Source organism: Heterodontus francisci, chromosome 41 (assembly GCF_036365525.1).
Source record: "Heterodontus francisci isolate sHetFra1 chromosome 41, sHetFra1.hap1, whole genome shotgun sequence".
NCBI lineage: Eukaryota > Metazoa > Chordata > Chondrichthyes > Heterodontiformes > Heterodontidae > Heterodontus > Heterodontus francisci.
This window is the reverse complement of record NC_090411.1, coordinates 15,890,536-15,910,639: the sequence shown is the minus strand read 5'-3', so window position 1 is coordinate 15,910,639 and position 20,104 is coordinate 15,890,536. Positions and strand designations below refer to the sequence as shown.

Below are 20,104 nucleotides of genomic sequence, written 5' to 3'. Positions count from 1 at the left end.
GCCTGTTTCAGTGCTGTATCTCTAAAAAAATAAATAAATAAACCACCTCAGAATATTGCGACATTGAAGGACAAGTAAAGGCCATTTTGTCCATCAAGCTTGTCCCACACAATTTTGATACCTTGTGCATCACAATATATACGCTCCCCACCCCACCCAAAATCATGTGATCTCCTGGGCGATGTGAAAAACCAGATAAAATCCCAGCCAGTTCTTTCTTGAAGTAATTCAGAAAATTGGCGTCCACTGCATGAGACAGCAGCCTGTTCCAGAGATCCACTATTCTCTGGGAAAAGAACCACCTCCTGACATCTAACATTACACAAATTAACATGTGACTGCTGGTCTTAGTTGACTTAGTGCATGACAACTGGTGGTATTAGTGCCCTAGATTAGAATCATAGAATGATACAGCACAGAAGGAAACCGTTTGGCCCATTGTAGCTGTGATTTGTTGTGTCCCTGGATGGGCTCCAAACACCAACCTTCAGGTTAACACCTTTGTTGCACTCTTGTCCAAAACAGGGTAGAAGAATAAACCTAACAATTACAAGTTTAATGTTGGTGATGGGGAAATGTTTAAAACAATAATCCAGGAGAATGTTAACAACCACTTGGATAAGCATGAACTAATAAAGGAGATTTGTTAAGGGCAAATCATGTTTGATTAACTTGATGTGAGTTTTTTTTGGTGAAGTAACAGGGTGGATGAAGGCAGTGCAGTTGATGTGTGTGTATGTGAACTTTCAAAAGGCTTTGATATCGCACCACATATTAGGCTTGTTAGCAAAATTGAAGCCCATACGATAAAAGGGGCAGTAGCAGCATGGATACAAAATTAGTTAAGGGATAGGAAACAAAATTGTTGTGAATGACTGCTGGAGGGAGGTGTACAGTGGAGTTCCCCAGATTCCAGTACTTGGACCACTGCCATTTTTGATATACGTTAATGAGTTGGACTTGTGGGTTCAGGGCACAATTTCGAAATTTACATGACACTGAACTTGGAAGTGTAGCAAACAGCGAGACGGTATTAAACTCCTAGAGGCTGGTGGAATGGGTAGATGAGTGGCAGATTAATTTCAAGCAGCAAGTGTGTGGTGATAGGTTTTGGTCAGAAAATGAGACAGTACACGCTAAATGGCACAATTTTAAAGGGAGTGCAAGGGGAGACCTGGGAGTGTTTGTGCACAAATCTTTGAACGTGGTGGAACAGGTTAACAAAGCAATTAATAAAGCATAAGGGATGCTAGCCTTTATAAATAGAGGCATAAAGTACAAAAGTTATGCTAAACTTATATAACACACTAGTTCAGCCCCATATGGAGTATTGTGTCCAGTTTAGGAAGAGCTTGAAGGCTTTTGAGAGAGTACGGAAATGATTTACTAGAATGATTCTAGGGATGAGAGATTACAGTTACGTGGATAGACTGGAGAAACTGGGGTTGTTCACCTAAGTGCAGGGAAGGTTAAGAGGAAATTGATAGACGTGTTTGAAATCATGAAAGGTTTACATCGAGTAAATAAAGAGAAACACTTTCTAGTGTTTTCCACACTATAACTGTGACTACACTTCAAAAATACTTAATTGGTTGTAAAGCGCTTTTGGACATTCTGAGGTCATGGAAGGGCACTATATAACTGCAGATTTTTTTAAAGGCCGAAGGGTCGATAACCAGACGGCACTGATTTAAGATGATTAGCAAAAGAACCAGAGACGACACAAGGAAAATGTTTTATGCAACGAGTGATTAGGATTTGAAGTTCACTGCCTGCTCGGATGGATTCAATAGTAGCCTTCAAAAGGGAATTAGATAAATACTTGGAAGAGAAAAAGTTGCACGGATATGAGGAAAGTGCAGGGGAGTGGGACTTACAGGATTTCCCTTTGAAAGAGCTGGTACAGACTCGATGGGCTGAACAGTCACTTTTTGTTCTGTACGATTCTATGAACAGCTAAGCACACTGAGCAATTGCCCCACAGAGGTTATCCAAGCCACTTGTAATGGGCTTCAGAAAGTGCCTGGGAGAAAATCAGTTGCTTCCTTGTGTGTGGGGAGGAGACTGAAAGAAGACCAGAAAATCATGTTAAAATGGGGTAAGGTATTTAGAGGCAAGAGGAGCATTAGCAAGCATCACTTTCAACAACTCTTTCTTTTCCAGGGAAAAAGATTCATGATCTGGGAGAGTACGACCCAATCCGACAGGCTGACAGTGACGACAGTGAGGACGATGGTAATCTCAGTTACCAGAAGAATGGCAACCTCCAGACCGAAGTCAACATTGAGGCCGTGCTAGATGGAGACGCGGACTCCGCAGTTGAGATGCACGCGCTGAAGGTTAAGCAACGCCGGCCTGATGAACCCAGCTCTGCAGAGGTCCAGACAACTGAGGTGTCGGATGAGTTTACCACGAAAGCCAGAACTTCGCTCCTCCCTTGCCTGCGGACAGCTGCTTTCCTCCTCACTCTTGCTTTTGCCATGGTCCTCGTCCTAGCCTGTGCTTTCTTCATCCCGTGTCCAAGGAGCCAGCCGCTGATGATCTCATGGAACCGAAGCCTCGGCCAGGCAGCTGGTGAGCACCGCTGAGGTGGTGGAAATGCAGTGGCAGCCATACTTTCTGTATTTGAGTGATGGGAGTCAGAGGGAAGGACCAGTACAGTGCCTCGCAATCCCAGTGCACTGTGCTGCAGTGGCGAGTAAGGGCTGGTGATCCCACTCAGGGTGAATTTCTGACCTTCCGTCACGTGTCATATTTGGGAGGTGCTGAGTGGAGGCCAGGGATGTCCCCACACAGAGGAGGCCAAGCATTTCCAGCTGCTCTTCAGCAGCTTCTCGTGGTAGATTGTAAAACTATATTGCCGAGGCCAGGCTGTTTGGTGGGGATGGTGTATGGTGGGAAAGAGTCACTAGAGGGAATGGGAAAAGCACTGAAATTTTGAACAAAAGGCACTTTTTCTTTGTGATTTGCTTTATATTTCCTCCCTTCTCTTTCCACTTTCATGAAGCCAGTGCTTTGATGGGATGTATACCACCCCTCCATCACATCTGTCAGTCAGTTCCACTCTATAATCAAATGATGGGGAGGATGGGCTTGGAATAGCAGGCCCTGTAATTTATCATCCTTCCCTATGGTGAACTTCCCAGCACTCAGTATCTCCTGATGAGAGTACAGCTAAGGTGAAAACTGTAACAAATATAGCAGATTTAAGATTTATTTTGCAGTGCAAAGTACCACTGCCTACATGAGCTCTCCCTCCCTACAAACTGGTGTCTCACATACCTGCCATTTCCATTGAAGTTCAGATAGGTATTTTGCGCCATTCTGTCAATCATCCACAAGATTCATAGTATGGGAGTAGTCTGTTGTCATGGAACTGCACTGCCTGGTGTCTCAGCAGTCATCAAATACACACAATAATGCTTTATCACTTAGTGGTGATGTCTCTTTTGACTGAAATGAAAACTCACAGAACAGGGTGGGATAAGGCAACAAAGGAAGCTGATCTACCTCAATTCCACCTTCCCACACTATCTGCATATCCCTTGATTCTCTTAGTATCCAAATATCTATTGATCTCTATCTTAAATATGTTCAATAACAGCATCTGCAGCTTTCTGGGGTAGAGAATTCTAAAGATCCACAACCCTTTCAGTGAAGAAATTTCTCTCATCTTAGTCCTAAATGGCCAACTCCTATTCTGAGACTGTGACCCCCTCCTCCAGGTCTAGACTCACCAGCCAGAGGAAATATCCATCCAGCATCTACTTTGTCAAGCCCTTTAAGAATTGTATGTGTGTCAATGAGATCACCTCTTCTTCTAAATTCCAGGGAATATAGTCCCAGTCTACTCAACCACTTCTCTTAGGACAAACCCCTCATCCCAGGAATCAGTGAACCTTCGTTGCACTCCCTCCAAGGAGACCAAAACTGTACACCATCCTGAGAGCTCAATAATGCAGAAGCCTGGAAAAGTATAGAAAGTGCAGGGATGTAATTAAAAAGGACATTAGAAAGTAAAGAAAAGGCATGAAAAAATCTTGGCCAGTAAAATCAAGCAAGTTGTTTCATAAATACATAAAAGAGCAAGAGGAGAATGAAGAAAAAAGTAGGACCAATTATAGACCAAAAAAAACCTGTGAATTGAAGCGGAAGACGTGGGAAAGGTACAGAATGTATATTTTGTATCTGTCTTCATAAAAAAGGAAGACAATGCAGACATTGTAGTTAAAGAGGAGGTGTGTGAAATATTGGATGGGATAAACATAGCGAAGGAGGAAATATTGGATGGGATTAACATAGCGAAGGAGGAAATGTAAAGGAGTTTAGCATCTTTGAAAGCAGATAAATCACCAAGTCCAGATGATATGTATTCCATGCTATTGAGAAAAGTGAGGGAAGAAATAGCAGAGGCTCTGACCATCGGTTTCCAATCCTCTCTGGCTACTGGTGTAGTGCTGGAGGACAGGAGGACGGCTAACATTGTACCCTTGTTTAAAATGGAGGAAGGGACAGCCTACCCTCGGCGGTGGGAAAATTATTGGAATCAATTCTGAGGGATGGTATAAATCATCATTTAGAGAGGCAAATCACAGACAGTCAGCATGGATTTGTTAAAGGAAGGTTATGTCTGACTAACTTGATTACCTCTTCAAAAAGTTCAATGAGGAGGGTCGATGAGGGTAGTGCGTTTGATGTCATCTACATGGATTTTAGCAAGGCATTTGATGAGGTTCCACATGGTAAACTGGTCAGAAAAGTAAAAGCCCATGGATCCAAGGGAAAGTGGCAAGTTGGATCCAAAAGTGGCTCAGCGGCAGGGAGCAAAGGGTAATGGTCGACAGATGTTTCTGTGACTAGAATGCTGTTTCCAGTGGTGTTCCAAAGGGCTCAGAACCAGATCTGTTGCTTTTCGTGGTATGTATCAATTATTTGGACTTAAATGTAGAAGGCATGATTAAGAACTTTGCAAATGGTACACAAAGTAGTTGTGTGGTTGATAGTGAGGAAGAAAATTGTAGACTGCCGGAAAATATCAGTGGACTGGTCAGGTTGGCAGAAAAGTGGAAAATGTATTCAATCTGGAGAAGTGTGAGGTAACGCATTTGGGAAGGACACACAAGGCAAAGGAATATATGATAAATGGTCGGTTACTGAGAAGTGTTGAGGAACTGAGGGACCTTGAAGTGCATGTCCACAGATCCCTGAAGGCAAAAGGACAGGTAGATAAGGTTGTTAAGAAGGCAAATGGGATACTTTAATATATTAGCCAAGGCACAGAATGTAAAAGCAGGGAGGTTCTGCAAGAACTGTATGAAACACTAATTAGGCCACAGCTAGAGTACTGTGTACACATTACAGGAAGGATATGATTACACTAGAGACAGTACAGAGGAGATTTATGAGGATGTTGCCAGGAATGGAGAATTTTAGCTAGGATGAATGATTGGATAGGCTGGAGCTGCTTTCATTGGAACAGAGGAGTTTGAGGGGAAATTTAATTGAGGTGTATCAAATAATGAGGGACCTAGATGGAGTGGATAAGGACCTATTTCCATTAGCAGAGAGGTCAGTAACCAGGGGGTGTAGATTTAAAGTCATCCTGCTGTCTTCTGGTTGTCTCGGGCAGGATTAGAGGCAAGTGGGGAACTCGCTTGGATCTGCCGGGTTAGTAATTAAGAAGTGATTGAGATGTAACACACAGTGACTTGTTAGTATCTAGAATGCATTACCTGAGAGTGTGGTGGAGGCAGATTCAACTGGGGCTTTTAAAAGGGAATTTGATAAGCACCTGAAGAGAAAAAAAATGCAAGGCTATAGGGAAAGGACAGGGAAGTGGGACTAGCTGAGTTGCTGTTGCAGAGAGCCAGCACGGGCATGATGGATCGATGGCCTCCTTCTGTGCTGTAACCATTCTATGATTCTATAAGGGGCTTGAAGAGAAATTTTTTTCACCCAGAAGGTGCTGGGGTCTGGAACTCTCTGAAAGGATAGTAGAGGCAGAAACCCTCATTGCATTTAAAAAGTAGTTGGATATGCACTTTAATTGCTGTAACCTACAGTGCTACAGACCAAGAGCAGGAAAGTTGGATTAGGCTAGATAGCTCTTTCTTTGGCTGGCACAGATATAATAGACCGAATGGCCTCCATCTGTGACATAAATTTCTATGTTTCTACCAACACAATAGGCTGTTGTATCTAGTGGTTTGGAGACTGATAAGGGACTACTGCTGTGCAGAGTAACTAGAGAAGCTAGGATTGTTCTCCTTTGAGCAGAGAAAGATAAGGGGTGAGGCGCGTAAAATTAGGAGGAGTTTCGACAGAATAAATAAGGAGAACTATTTCCACTGGCAGGATAATAACCAGAGGTCATAGATTTAACATAATTGCTAAAAGAACCAGAGGGGAGATGAGAATTATTTTATATAGCGAGTTATGATCTGGAATGCACTGCCTGAAAGAGTGGTAGAAGCAGATTCAGTAATAACTTTCAAAGAGAATTGGATAAATATTTAAAAGGAGAAATTCGCAGGGCTATGGGTCAAGAGCCAGGGAGTGGGACGAATGGAATCGCTCTTTCAACAGCTGGCACAGGCGCAATAGGCTGAATGGCCTCCTTCTGTACCATGCGATTCTATTGCTTCAGACTGACCTGTAAATAAACTGTATTCACATGACTTGGATGCTGTGTCTCCTGACTAAGTGTGAAAAATGCTGGATTTTGCCTAGTAATTGCATATTTCACCAGCTGAAGAAACCAAAATTTCAAATCACCAGCAAAACCTGTAAGTGAATGTGAAATATATAAAGGGGCTGGTTTTCATTTTGCTGCCACCACATTTATAGGGATAAACATCGTTGTCAGGTCACTGGAGGGTTTTTTGCGATTTTCTGGCGAACCTTGTTTTCAGTGGTCAGTACCAGGTGAGGACCTAATCAATATACGTAAATAAGGGTGAATAAAGTTGCCAGAGTTCTGACACCATTTTTGTCTCTAACTGTGTTACAACCCCGAAGGGGTTTGTAGGCATCTGAGGAAGCCTAACAGGGTGTTTGTGCTGAGAAGAAACAGCACCGAGTATGGGACACATGGGGCAAGTGATTGTGAAGACAGTAGAAGATCCTGGGTGTGCAAGCACATGCAGGAGGAGGTTCAGTGAAGTGTTCTGTTTTGATATCATTGGAAACAGGGGAGCAAAGGATTGGTAGTGCTGAGGCTGAAGTAGGTGCAGGGCTGTACAGACAGTGAGAGTGCTGTGAAGGGGATGCTGACCTTGGCAGTCCTGGTGAGGCTATTAAATTTCTTCCTTCATCACTGCCAGGTCCATGGTACAGTAATGCAGCATTGACCTGCTCTGCTGTCTCTCTCCTGGGTACCAGACATCTATCAAAGGGGATATCCGTGGCACCATTAGAAAATCTTTGGTGTCTTGGACAAAGTTTATTTTGTCATCAGGTTCAGAAATTAAATTGCCACTAACTAGTATTGAAAACTGCACCTCCCCTTTAAGAACCTGGATGCCTTCAAATACAGTTATAGCTCCACCAGAATTCCCGCCCTCCCAACCAATGAGCTCCTTATCGAAAGCACAATTAGCAGCAGCAGCAGCAGCTTGCTGATTACATTTTAATTTTTTTAAATTATTAATTCTCGGGTATGGGCGTCACTAGCAGAGATGGCTATTATATGTCCCTAGTTATTCTGATAAGGTGGTGGTGTTGGGTTTTGAATCATAGAACCATAGAAAAGTTACAGCACAGAAGGAGGCCATTCAGCCCATTGTGTCTGTGCCAGCTGAAAAAAAAACTAGCTGCCAAATCTAATCCCACCTTCCAGCACCTGGTTCGTAGCCTTGCAGGTTACAGTACTTCAAGTGCATGTCCAGGTACCTTTGAAAAGAATTGGGAGTTTTTGCCTCCACCACCAATCCGGGCAGTGAATTCCAGCCACCCGCTACCCTCTGGGTGAAAAAGTTTGTCCTCATGTCCCCTCTAATCCTTCTACCAATCACCTTAAATCTGTGCCCCCTGGTAATTGACCTCTCTGCTAGAGGAAACTGGTCCTTCCTGTCTACTCTATCTAGGCCCCTCATAATTTTATACATCTCAATTAAGTCACCCCTCAACCTCCTTTGTTCAAAGGAAAACAACCCCAGCCTATCCAATCTTTCCTCATGGCTGCAACTTTCAAGCCCTGGCAACATTCTTGTAAATTTCCTCTGCACTCTTTCCAGAGCAATTATGTCCTTCCTGTAATGTGGTGACCAGAACTGTACGCAATACTCCAGCTGTGGCTTAACCAGCGTTTTATATAGTTCCAGTATTACATCCCTGCTTTTGTATTCTATACCTCAGCCAATAAAAGAAAACATTCCATATGCCTTCTTCACCACTTTATCTACCTGTCCTGCCACCTTCAGGGACCTGTGGACATGCACTCTAAGGTCTCTCACTTCTTCTACCCCTCAATATCCTCCTGTTTATTGTGTATTCCCTTGCTCTGTTTGCCCTCCCCAAATGCATTACCTCACACTTCTCCACTGAATCACTACAGGAAAATGGATCGGGCCTTCTGCCAGCATCATTGGGAGAGTGGAGTCGATGAGACCCAGGGAGGGAGCAGAGTCACTGAGAGACTGGGAGAAGCTACAGGAATAAAGGGATATGGGACAAAGACAAGTATATGGAGTTAGGTGGCAGATCAGCCATGATCTCAATGAATGGTGGGACAGACTGATGGGGCTTTTGTTCCTCTGTTCCTAGGGAGGAAGCAGAGTCACTCAGCGAGTGGGAGAGAGCCTGGCCCACTGCCTGCTCAATCTGTACAGCACACCAGTAGCAACCATCAAGTCTTTCTTTTGACTTGTAAGAGGACAGATCTCCCTCTCTCTCCCAGCAACATCCAGAAAAGACTGTATCTGCAGTAGGCGACTCAGAGAGGGTCACCATTATGTAAGAACAAAGGACCTGTAGAAATGGGCAGAAAAACTCAACAAGCTTGACCATTTTTAAATAGATCAATCCCAGTTCCATGGGCCGAGGCCTTTTCTCATTCTAGCTGTTCTCTCGTGTTACTGTGTCTCCCCTAAGGTTTGTGACTACAATTCTTTCTGTTCATCGAGGGCTCCTCTTTCTTTCCCACAGGTTTACCTCCTGTGATGACCCTCTGGGATGTCAATGATGACCAAGTTTCTGATGTTATTGTTTCGTTCAGCTCCACTGGGAAAACCCGGGACCAGAGAGGAGGCCTCAGACCACAAGGTAACTTAGGGATGGATGAATTATTTCCTACAGGTCTGTCTGTACTGTTACTACCTGGACAGGATTCCAGAGCATTTGTCACGCACCTTCACCCAATCAATTAAAATTACTCTGTCCCACTATAACATACGCTGGACATCATAACCAAGAGTAGTGAAGCAGGGGTCTCTTGCTGGGTTACAGGTGTGAATGCTCTGGTTTCACCTTTCTGCAAGGACTTTCTCTGGTGTATCTCCCAGTCCCTCAGTGAGTCTACTCCTTCTCCAGTGATTCTCTTAGTCCCTCAGTGACTCTGCTCCCTCCCTAATGATTTTCCCAGTCTCTCAGTGACTCTGCTATTTCCCTGGTGTGTCTCCCAGTGAGCTTCCAATAGTTTGTTCAGACAAGCCACATAACTTCAACTAAGTATTGGGATGACTGAAGCATTGTCTTTGGTCCCTGCCACAAATTCTGTTCCCTGACCATCGTTTTCATTCTTGGCAACTGCATGAAGCTGAGCCAGACCATTACCTCCCTTTGTGTTGTGCTTGACCCCTACTTCTACTTCCGTAACATCACCCACCTTGCCTCAGCTCATCTGCTGCTAAAACCCTCATCCATATCTTTGTTATCTCTAGACTTGATTATTCCAGTGCTGTCCTGGCCAGCTTCCCATCTTCCAACCTACATACACTTGGTGCTCATTCAAAACTGCTGCCTGCATCTTAACTCGCACCAAGTCTCGTTCACCCATCACCCCATGCTTGCTGACCTACATTGGCTCCTAGTCTGGCAATGCCTCAGTTTTAAAATCCTCAACTTTGTTTTCAGATCTCTCCAGGGGCTGTCCCCTATTCAGTAACCTCCTCCAGTCCTACTCCCTTTAGGATATCGGCGCTTCTTCAATTCTGGCCTCTTGCGCATCCTTGATTTTAATCGCTCCAACATTGGTGACCGTACCTTCAGCTGCCTAGGCCCTAACCTCTAGAATTCCTTTCCTAAACCTCTCTGCCTCTCTACCTCACTATCCTCCTTTAAGATACCCCTTACAGCCTACCTCTTTGACCAAGCATTTGGTCATCTGTCCTGATATCTTCTTCGATGGCTCAGTGTCAAAAATGTTTTTTATTGATAATGGTCCCGTGAAGCATCTTGGGCATTTTGCTACACTAAAGGCACAATATTAATGCACATTGTTGATATCAATGCACATGCTACTGAGCTTGATTTGGTGGGCATGAGTCGTCTGTTCTGCTAATTGACCAGTCAAATCAGGTCTGCTGAAGTCGAATGGACTGAACTGGGATTAGTAAGAAGACAGTAAAGAGTGACATGACTGACTGCAGTGTAAAGGGAATGAGCTGTGATGAAAGGTTAGAGAAGTTTAAATAGTGCAGTCGAAGGCAGCTGAAGGGTCCCTCAATGATTTATATAAGCAGAGTAATTGAGCAAAATGTACACTTTTAAATTTGTCAAGAAAACCTTCTCTACATGAAGAGAGTTAATTGTTTGGGGTAATCTAATTGAAACCACCTTCCAGAGAAGCTCTGACAGAGGCCTGGCTGGTGCTAACAGTGGAGCAGGAGTCTGTATTGTGTGATGAGGCAGCTACTACAACTGGCCTGAACCCCCAAGGAGGGGTAGTCAATCATCCATGTTTCCTGCTTACGATTGCTGCTGCTGGAGATTGCATTTTCGTAGCCATCGGGAAAGTGGGTGTTGGAGGGACAAACCGGGTCAGGGCCCACCTGTGCCTCTCCCTGTGGTGGAACAGCTTGTCAGCACTTGTTGTGTAGGCTGACACCAGATGAATAGGTACTCAGAGGAGAGGGACTGGCAGCAAGAGTCAGTAAGAGGAATGGGAAGCTTACAGAATGGCAGACCATGAAAATAACAGAGGGGACTGGTAGCTCAGAGAGAGGAAGCTGATGACACGGTGGAACGTCAGATCTACTGATCTCCCTTTGCTCTTTCTGCAGCCGTTTTGAAGCTTCATGTGTCGGTGGCAGTGTTGTCTGGGGTTGACGGCAGCGTTCTGTGGACGTCCCTGGCCTCGGAGCGACTGAAGTTCATCCAGTGTGGCATCGGCTACATGGAAGGAGGGCAGGGTTCTGTCTGCCTACTGGTTGGAGTCAATCATATGTTGAAGGCCGTTAACAGCAGCTCAGGTACACAATCTCCCAGCATTGACACCCTGGAGAACTGTTCTCAGAGCCATGTGATATCTCGGTATCTTCACAAGCTTCCCTCTTACTGAAGTTGGCTGTGCAATAAACTGGCCCGCAGTCCTGCCGAGTGCTAGGACCCGGGGTTTGGTCACCACAGTTTCCTACAGTCTCTCTATGACAGGACTCTATGTGCAACAGAGCAGTCTCCCCATGACAGGACCCTATGTTGCTACAGAGCAGTCTCTCTGACAGGACCCTATGTTGCTACAGAGCAGTCTCTCTCTGGTAAGTAACCACATCATTCACTATTGTGTTTCAGGAAGTAACCTGTGGGAAATGAAGAGTGTGTACCGATCCCATCGGACTCCAGCTGCCCCGGCAGTGCTGCTCCCAGACATAGACGGTGATGGATTTGCAGACTTCCTGCTCGCGAGCAGACCTGCTGCACTGGTATGGAATTACTTACAGTCTTCAATTAGCACAGTCGCAGCGCTCCCAGTGAAATAACCACAGGATGGCACCTTTCGCAGTTAGGGTGGCAATCACCCTTCACGCTTAGTAAGTGCTCGCATGGTTCAGTGGTAGTGCTCTTGTCTCTGAGTCAGAAGGTTGTGGGGTCAGTCCCCATTCCAGCATTTGGACACATGGAGTAAATTTGAGTGAGGATTCACCTGTTTGTTTGCTTTCACTCTGGTGAAGTTACGGCAGATAAAGTGGAAATTCACCTCTGTAGTCTCAGCTGACAGTCATGTGCAATACTGAGGGGGTGCTTGTTTGTCAGAGGTGCCATATTATGGACGAGACATTAAACTGAGTTCCGATGGACATAAATGTTCCCCCGGCATTATGCAAAACAGAGCAGAGAGTTCTCCCGCTACCTGAGCCAGCAACCCTCCCTCAAATCAACAACTATAAAAGAACAGATTAGCTGGGCAGTCAGCTTGGTTGTTTGTGGGATCTCCCTATGCACATTTGAGTTGCTGCATTTCCCACAGAACAACAATGAGGACACTTCAAAAATAACATTAGATGTTAAACATTTTGGGCCATTCTGAGAAGGTAAGGTGATGTTGTATAAAGTCAGCTTCTTTAGCTTAGGGTTGTTCTTGTTATTAACCTCAAGGTCACTTTCTCAGATTGTGAACCCTCCCATCAGCCCTGGTCAGTGACTTATGCTTGAGTTTGTTTGCAAGGTTACAGTGAGAATAAAACCATTGTGTTTTCCCATCATCTCTGGCTTTTGCTAATCAGAGCTCTGTATTCACTGCATCTGTCTCGGGGGCCGTTATACCTGCCCCCAACCAGTGCTGCATACCCATGGACACTGCCAGTGCCCCAAACTCGAGTACCCCTTCTTGCTGCTGATATAACAATTACAACAGATCCTGGTTAGTTTGGCAATGTGTAGGCCAAGGGTAGTGGGCAGTTGCACCTATGAAATAACGCCTGTAATGAGCTAGCAAAAGGTGCAGTGTCTCCCAGACGTACTGAGCGCTGTGATTCTCTGTTTGTGGTTTGGCGCAGCAGGGTGCATGTAAAATAGATCAGGCCTTTGAATTACATCTCTCATTCAGAAGGCCCCTCAATACCACTGCTCTGATGCCCTGAGTATGCTGTAGCTTCACTGAAGCAGCTAGAGGATCAAGGGGGCTCAGTCTACTTTTAATCGATATTCTTCTTTCGCCTAAACGGGTGCCAGAGGCACAACAGCATTCTGGGACCTTGCTCCACTCACTAGTCTTAGAGTATAGACTTGGACAGGGACACCTTTGATTGATTCTCAGAATGTGAGCATCACTGTCAAGGCTGGCATTTATTTCCTATCCTTAGTTGCCCTGAGACAATAGTAGGCCTTTCTTGTAGCAGTTTGATACAATTGAATGCCTTGCTGGGCCACTTCAGAGGGAACTTAAAATTCAGCGACGTTGGTGAGGGTCTGGAGTCACATTTGGGCCCAAATTGGATAAGGACAGCAGGTTCCTTTCTTAAGGGACATCAGTGAGCCAGTTGGGTCTTTCTGACAATCCGACAGCTTCGTGGTCACTTTTACTGATACTGGCTTTTTATTTCCAGATTTTTAGCTAAATTCGGTTCTCAGACTGGGATTTGAAGTCATGGTCTCTGGATTATTAGTCCAGTAATATAACATTTAACCCCATGCTTTCAGCAACTGTCTGGGAGCAGGGTAGCTGTGTGCCCTCGCCTGGGGAATCAGTAAGTAATGGGATGAGGAGTTCACTCAGATGGAAAGAGGAAATGGGATCACAAATCAATATCCAAGTCTTGCTGTGAATTATCCTAATGAATTGTTTCTATTCCAGACCAGTCGGATTCGAGACATGTCCTTTGTGTTTGTGTCAGGAGCAAATGGGGTCCTGATTGGTCATTCGGTTTTTTACAATGTCACTGGTGAAGGCAAGCTGATTGGCCCAAAGGCCTATGTGTCTGGAGGAGGGGTGCTGTACATTCTGTTTGGCTACGGTAAGTAGGAGAGAGCTAACTTGTCTTCCCCGATCCCTTTGTAGCATTTCTCTACCATTCCCCATCTGGTTCCTCAGCTCCTTAGTGTCCCCTCTCTCCTGGTCCAAGGTTTTGGTTACTGTTCATGCTGCTGCACACTGTAGTGTGACGCCATTTAGGGGGGATGCTGGATTACGCAACGTTCCCCACTCAGGCTGAACTTTAACCTGTTGCTGTGCGGGTATAACAGTGAATGCATCCAGCTGGTCCTGAGTCAGCTGATTACAAGTCAGCTGATCTCAGCCAGGTTGGAAGCAGAGTGGTGCAGTTGACCTTTGGTCCTTCACTAACTAATGCGAGTGTAGAATGCTGAGGCAGTGACTTCGTCCACACAAAGTACTGCGTGCCCATCCCTGCCAAGCTCCACTGGCCAGCCACACTCAATGGTGGGGACAAAGTGGAAGGCCATTGATCTCCTGTTTAACTCCTACATTGGCCTCGCCCTCCCTCCCCCGCCCCCACCCCAGTACCTGTTTGATCTCCTCCAGCCCTATGTCCCTGTTACTCCTGCTGCCAGCTGCTTGACTGTTCATAGCTGCACCTTCAGCCACTATTCCCCATTCTCTGAGATGGCACCCCATAATCTGTCCACCTTGGCAACTTCCCTCCTGTTGTCAGAAGCTTTCAATGAGGCCTTCTCTGTGGTGGCTCCAGCCTCCCGTCCCTAACCCATTTCGCTTCGTGCTTAGTGTGCATTCTAAACTTCGCTGTGAGATGCCATCTGTGTGTGCAGCTCCTCAGAAATCTAAATTAACATGCAAGTTCATCTCAGTAGATAATATCTTCATGTCATGAATCACGGGAGTAGGTGGAGAAGCAAAGCCTTTTATTGGATGAATTTTTTTTTGTGGCCAGTTCCTGTTTTGGGCTGCCATACAATCATAGAATTGTACAGCACAGAAGGAGGCCATTTGAGTCTACACCAGCTACTGTCAGTCCCACTGCCCCACTCTTCCCCACATCCCTGCAAATTTTTCCTTCAGATATTCACCCAATTCTGTTTTGAAGGCTACTGCTGAATCTGTATCAACCACTCTGTCAGGCAGTGCATTCCAAATCCTAACCACTTGTATAAAGAAAGCTTTTCCTCATGTCACTTCTTGTCAATCAGGTTTAAGCTGTGCGGCTCTGGTTATTGATCCCTCAGCCATTGACAGCAGTTCCCTTTATTTGCCCTATCTAAAACCTTCATCATTTTAAACATTTCTGTCCCTCTATCTAATCTCCTAATCTCTCTTTAAGGAGAACAATCCCAATCTATCCAGTCTATCCACATAATTATATTTCCTCATTCCCGGAGCCATTCTAGTAAATTTCTTTTACTCTTTAAAAAAAAAACACTAATAGAATTTCCACAGTAAACTAGGCTGTGCGCTTCGAATCTGGAGTGAGAAGGCTCCTTACAGCTACGTGTATTAACAACTTACATTTATATTGTGCCTTCATGTGAATATTCAACAATAAGGCAAAATAATTATTTACCAGAAATAACTTCGAAATAATCATTGCTTATGAACTAAAAGAACTCCATCCAGCCAAACAGGCTCAGAATAAACAGACTGACCTTTGGTAACAATCCTGTTCAACAGGCTCATGATAAACAGACTGACCTTTTGTAACAGGACAAGAGGGTCCTGTTATTCTGCAGTTGCTAGCACCACCTCTTGGAGATAATGAGGTGGCACAAGAAATATTTGAAGAGTTACATTTTGTGGAGCAGTGCTGCAGTTTTGATTTTAGTGAGAAAGGCTGCGGCCACTGTGTAGTACAACACTAAAGTTGAAACAAGTGAGAGAAGAGGTAACTCAGGGTCACCAAGCTTAGGTTTTAAAGACCTGCATGGTTTAGTTAAAAAGGAAGACAGTGAGTTGAGGCACTGCCTAGTTGTGAGGCGGCACACTGCATGGATGTACAGTGCGAATCTCAATCTAACCAGTAGTGATGTAACCAGTAACTCGTCCCAATTCCCGTAACAAATGTGGCTGACCAGTTCAAGTTTGGTCTTTTATTTTTACTTTCTGGCCCTAGTTTGTAACCAAATGATCTCCTAAATGACAGCCCTACAGCCCTGAGTCAGAGATCAGCTTTGTAAACCAGTGAACAATGGCTTAACCAGTTGAAAAAAAGACATACTGGGAGCACAAAGAAAGACTCCTAGTTACTAGAATGGGGAGCATCAACTGTTTATGAAGAATCTTCCTGCTTTTCTCTAACACTAAGTTTTTCCTTCTGAAGGGAACATCCAGGCCGTGTCGGTAAGGGACATTTACAAGCAGGCGAATGGCAAAGGCAGCTTGCCTCCACCTCTACAAAGCCAGGACTCTGTGTGGGAACAGAAGAGAGAGGGAAACCTGTCTGGATTGTTGGAGGTGTACAGGTGACTATCACATATACAGCATGTGACTGGAAGGGGAATGTTTTTGTGGTGATTTATATGCAGACAGCTGTTTGAGAGTTTTTACCTTTGGTCATGGGTGTACTGGGAAGTGGAGGGAGACTGTTCCAACTCATTGCAGTTGCCAGGCTGAGCTCAGCTGATCCCCAGTTCAGGGTATTTCAAACACCTAGCCAAAGGTAAAGAATAAAAGATTAAGATGAAAAATCAGCACCAGGAGTTGTTTCACTGTCGGTCAGCCAGAGTGGTCCTTATTTAAATCACTGGCCAGTGAGAGTGGACCTTATTTAAATCACTGGCCAGTGAGAGTGGACCTTATTTAAATCACTGGCCAGTGAGAGTAATCCTTAATGAAAACACTGGCCAGTGAGAGTAATCCTTCATGAAATCACTGGTCAATGAGAGTGGTCCTTAATGAAAACACTGGCCAGTGAGAGTAATCCTTAATGAAATCACTGGCCAGTGAGAGTAATCCTTAATGAAATCACTGGCCAGTGAGAGTAATCCTTAATGAAATCACTGGCCAGTGAGAGTAATCCTTCATGAAATCACTGGTCAATGAGAGTGGTCCTTAATGAAAACACTGGCCAGTGAGAGTAATCCTTAATGAAATCACTGGCCAGTGAGAGTAATCCTTAATGAAATCACTGGCCAGTGAGAGTAATCCTTAATGAAATCACTGGCCAGTGAGAGTAATCCTTCATGAAATCACTGGTCAATGAGAGTGGTCCTTAATGAAAACACTGGCCAGTGAGAGTAATCCTTAATGAAATCACTGGCCAGTGAGAGTAATCCTTAATGAAAACACTGGCCAGTGAGAGTAATCCTTAATGAAAACACTGGCCAGTGAGAGTAATCCTTAATGAAAACACTGGCCAGTGAGAGTAATCCTTAATGAAAACACTGGCCAGTGAGAGTAATCCTTAATGAAAACACTGGCCAGTGAGAGTAATCCTTAATGAAAACACTGGCCAGTGAGAGTAATCCTTAATGAAAACACTGGCCAGTGAGAGTAATCCTTAATGAAATCACTGGCCAGTGAGAGTAATCCTTAATGAAATCACTGGCCAGTGAGAGTAATCCTTCATGAAATCACTGGTCAATGAGAGTGGTCCTTAATGAAAACACTGGCCAGTGAGAGTAATCCTTAATGAAATCACTGGCCAGTGAGAGTAATCCTTAATGAAAACACTGGCCAGTGAGAGTAATCCTTAATGAAAACACTGGCCAGTGAGAGTAATCCTTAATGAAAACACTGGCCAGTGAGAGTAATCCTTAATGAAAACACTGGCCAGTGAGAGTAATCCTTAATGAAAACACTGGCCAGTGAGAGTAATCCTTAAAGAAAACACTGGCCAGTGAGAGTAATCCTTAATGAAAACACTGGCCAGTGAGAGTAATCCTTAATGAAAACACTGGCCAGTGAGAGTAATCCTTCATGAAATCACTGGTCAATGAGAGTAATCCTTCATGAAATCACTGGTCAATGAGAGTGGTCCTTAATAAAATCACCAATCAGTAATATGGCCGGAGACCAAGATTCAGGAGACCCCTTGCATCTGTTGCTATGTCACTTGGCCTTATATTTGAGTGGAATTTGATGACTGGTTTAGGAAATATTCAGTCCTCATAACATATGAACTCAGTCACCTGACTGCATTTCTGTAGCACCTTTCATGACCTTGGGACATCCTAAAGCGCTTTACTGACAAAGTATTTTTTGAAGTGTAGTCCCTGTTGTAGGAAACTTGACTGCCAATTTACCTGCAGCAAGCTCCCACAAACAACAATAGGATAATGATCAAATTATCTGTTCTATCTTTTTTGTGATGTTGTTTGAGGGATAAATATTGTTTCCAAGACACTGGGGGAATCACTCCTGCTCTTTGAAATAGTGCAGTGGGATCTTTTTTGTCACCTGAGAAGACAGTCACGGCCTTGGTTACAGAGAGAGAGACTTCACAATCTATTTTTTTTATTTGTTCTTGGAATGTGAGCATAGCTGGTATCGCCAGTATTTATTGCCCATCCCTAATTGCCCTTGAGAAGGTGGTGGTGAACTGCCTTCTTGAACTGTTGCAGTCCATGTGGTATGGGTACAGCCAAAGTGCTGTTAGGGAGGGAGTTCTAGGATTTTGACCTAGCAACAGTAAAGGAACGATGATAAAGTTCCAAGTCAGGATGTTGTGTGGCTTGGAGGAAAGTTGCAGGTGGTGGTATTCCCATGTGTCTGCTGCCCTTGTTCTTCTAGGTGGTAGAGGTCTCGGGTTTGGAAGGTGCTGTCGAAAGATCCTTGGTGAGTTGCTGTGTATATGGTACACACTGCTACCACTGTGTGCTGAAAGTGGTGGGAGTGAATGTTTAAGGTGGTGGATGGGGCGCAGATCAAGCGGGCTGCTTTGTCTTGGATGGTGTTGAGCTTCTTGAGTGTTGTTGGAGCTCTAGGCAACTGGAGAGAGTATTCCATCAAACTCTTGATTTGTGTCTTATAGTCGGGCTTTGGGGAGACAGGAGATTAGTTACTCGCCACCAATTCCTAGCCTCTGACCTGTTCATGTAGCCACAATATTTATATGGCTGGTCCTGTTAAGTTTCTGTTTAATGGTAACCCCCAGGGATGCTGATGGTGGAGGATTAAGTGATGGTAATGCTGCTAAATGTCATGGGGAGATGATTAGATTTTCTCTTGTTGGAGATGGTCATTGCCTGGCACTTGTGTGGCATGAATGTTATTTGCTACGTATCAGCCCAAGCCTGAATGTTGTTCAGGTCTTGCTGCATGTGGGCACTGACTGCTTCAGTATCTGAGGAGTTGCGAATGGCACTGAACACTGTGCAATCACACTGAACATCCCCATTTCTGACCTTCTGTTAGAGGGAAGGTCATTGATAAAGTAGCTGGAAATGGTTGGTCCTAGGAATTGCCCTTAGGAACTCCTGCAGCAATGTCCTCGGGCTGAGGCGATTGACCTCCAACAACGACAGCCATCTTCCTTTGTGCTAGATATGACTCCAACCAGTGGAGAGTTTCCCCCCTGCTTCCCATTGACTTCAGTTTTGCTGGAGCTCTTTGATGCTATACTCGGTCAAATGCTACCTTGACAGTCAAGGACAGTCACTCTCACCTCACCTCTGGAATTCAGCTCTTTTGTCCATATTTGGACCAAGGCTGTAATGAGGTCAGGAGCTGAGTGGCCCTGGCGGAATCCAAGTTGAGCAGGTTATTGCTGAGTAAATGCCCCTTGATAGCACTGTTGACAGCATCTTATTTATTTATTTATTTATTTATTTAGAGATACAGCACTGAAACAGGCCCTTTGGCCCACCGAGTCTGTGCCGACCAACAACCACCCCTTAATACTAATCCCATTATTCCTACCACATCCCCACCTGTCCCTCAATTCCCCTACCACTTACCTATACTAGGGGCAATTTATAATGGCCAATTTACCTATCAACCTGCAAGTCTTTCCATCACTTTACTGATGATCGAGAGTAGACTGATGGGGCGGTAATTGGCCGGTTTGGATTTGTTTTGCTTTTTGTGTACAGGACATACCTGGTCAATTTTCTACATTGCCGGGTAGATGCCAGTGTTGTAGCTGTACTGAAACAGCTTGGTTAGGGGCGCAGCTAGTTCTGGAGCACAAGTCTTCAGTACTATTGCCGGAATGTTTTCAGGGCCCATAGCCATTGCTGTATCCAGTGCCTTCAGTTATTTCTTGATATCATGAGGAGTGAATCGAATTGTCTGAAGACTGGAATCTATGATGGTGGGGTC

General features: G+C 44.7%; 1 protein-coding gene across 3 annotated transcripts in view; it reads left to right on the top strand.

Moving 5' to 3' along the window:
• Positions 1 to 20,104, top strand: part of fam234b (family with sequence similarity 234 member B) — a 77,064-nt gene that overhangs the window by 17,756 nt on the left and 39,204 nt on the right. For all 3 annotated transcript variants that reach the window (XM_068019344.1, XM_068019345.1, XM_068019343.1), the window contains exons 2-7: positions 2,164 to 2,574; positions 9,145 to 9,261; positions 11,220 to 11,408; positions 11,728 to 11,858; positions 13,730 to 13,889; positions 16,164 to 16,305. In XM_068019344.1, the coding sequence (XP_067875445.1) occupies positions 2,164 to 2,574; positions 9,145 to 9,261; positions 11,220 to 11,408; positions 11,728 to 11,858; positions 13,730 to 13,889; positions 16,164 to 16,305 (1,150 nt within the window). The remainder of the gene's footprint in view (positions 1 to 2,163; positions 2,575 to 9,144; positions 9,262 to 11,219; positions 11,409 to 11,727; positions 11,859 to 13,729; positions 13,890 to 16,163; positions 16,306 to 20,104) is intronic.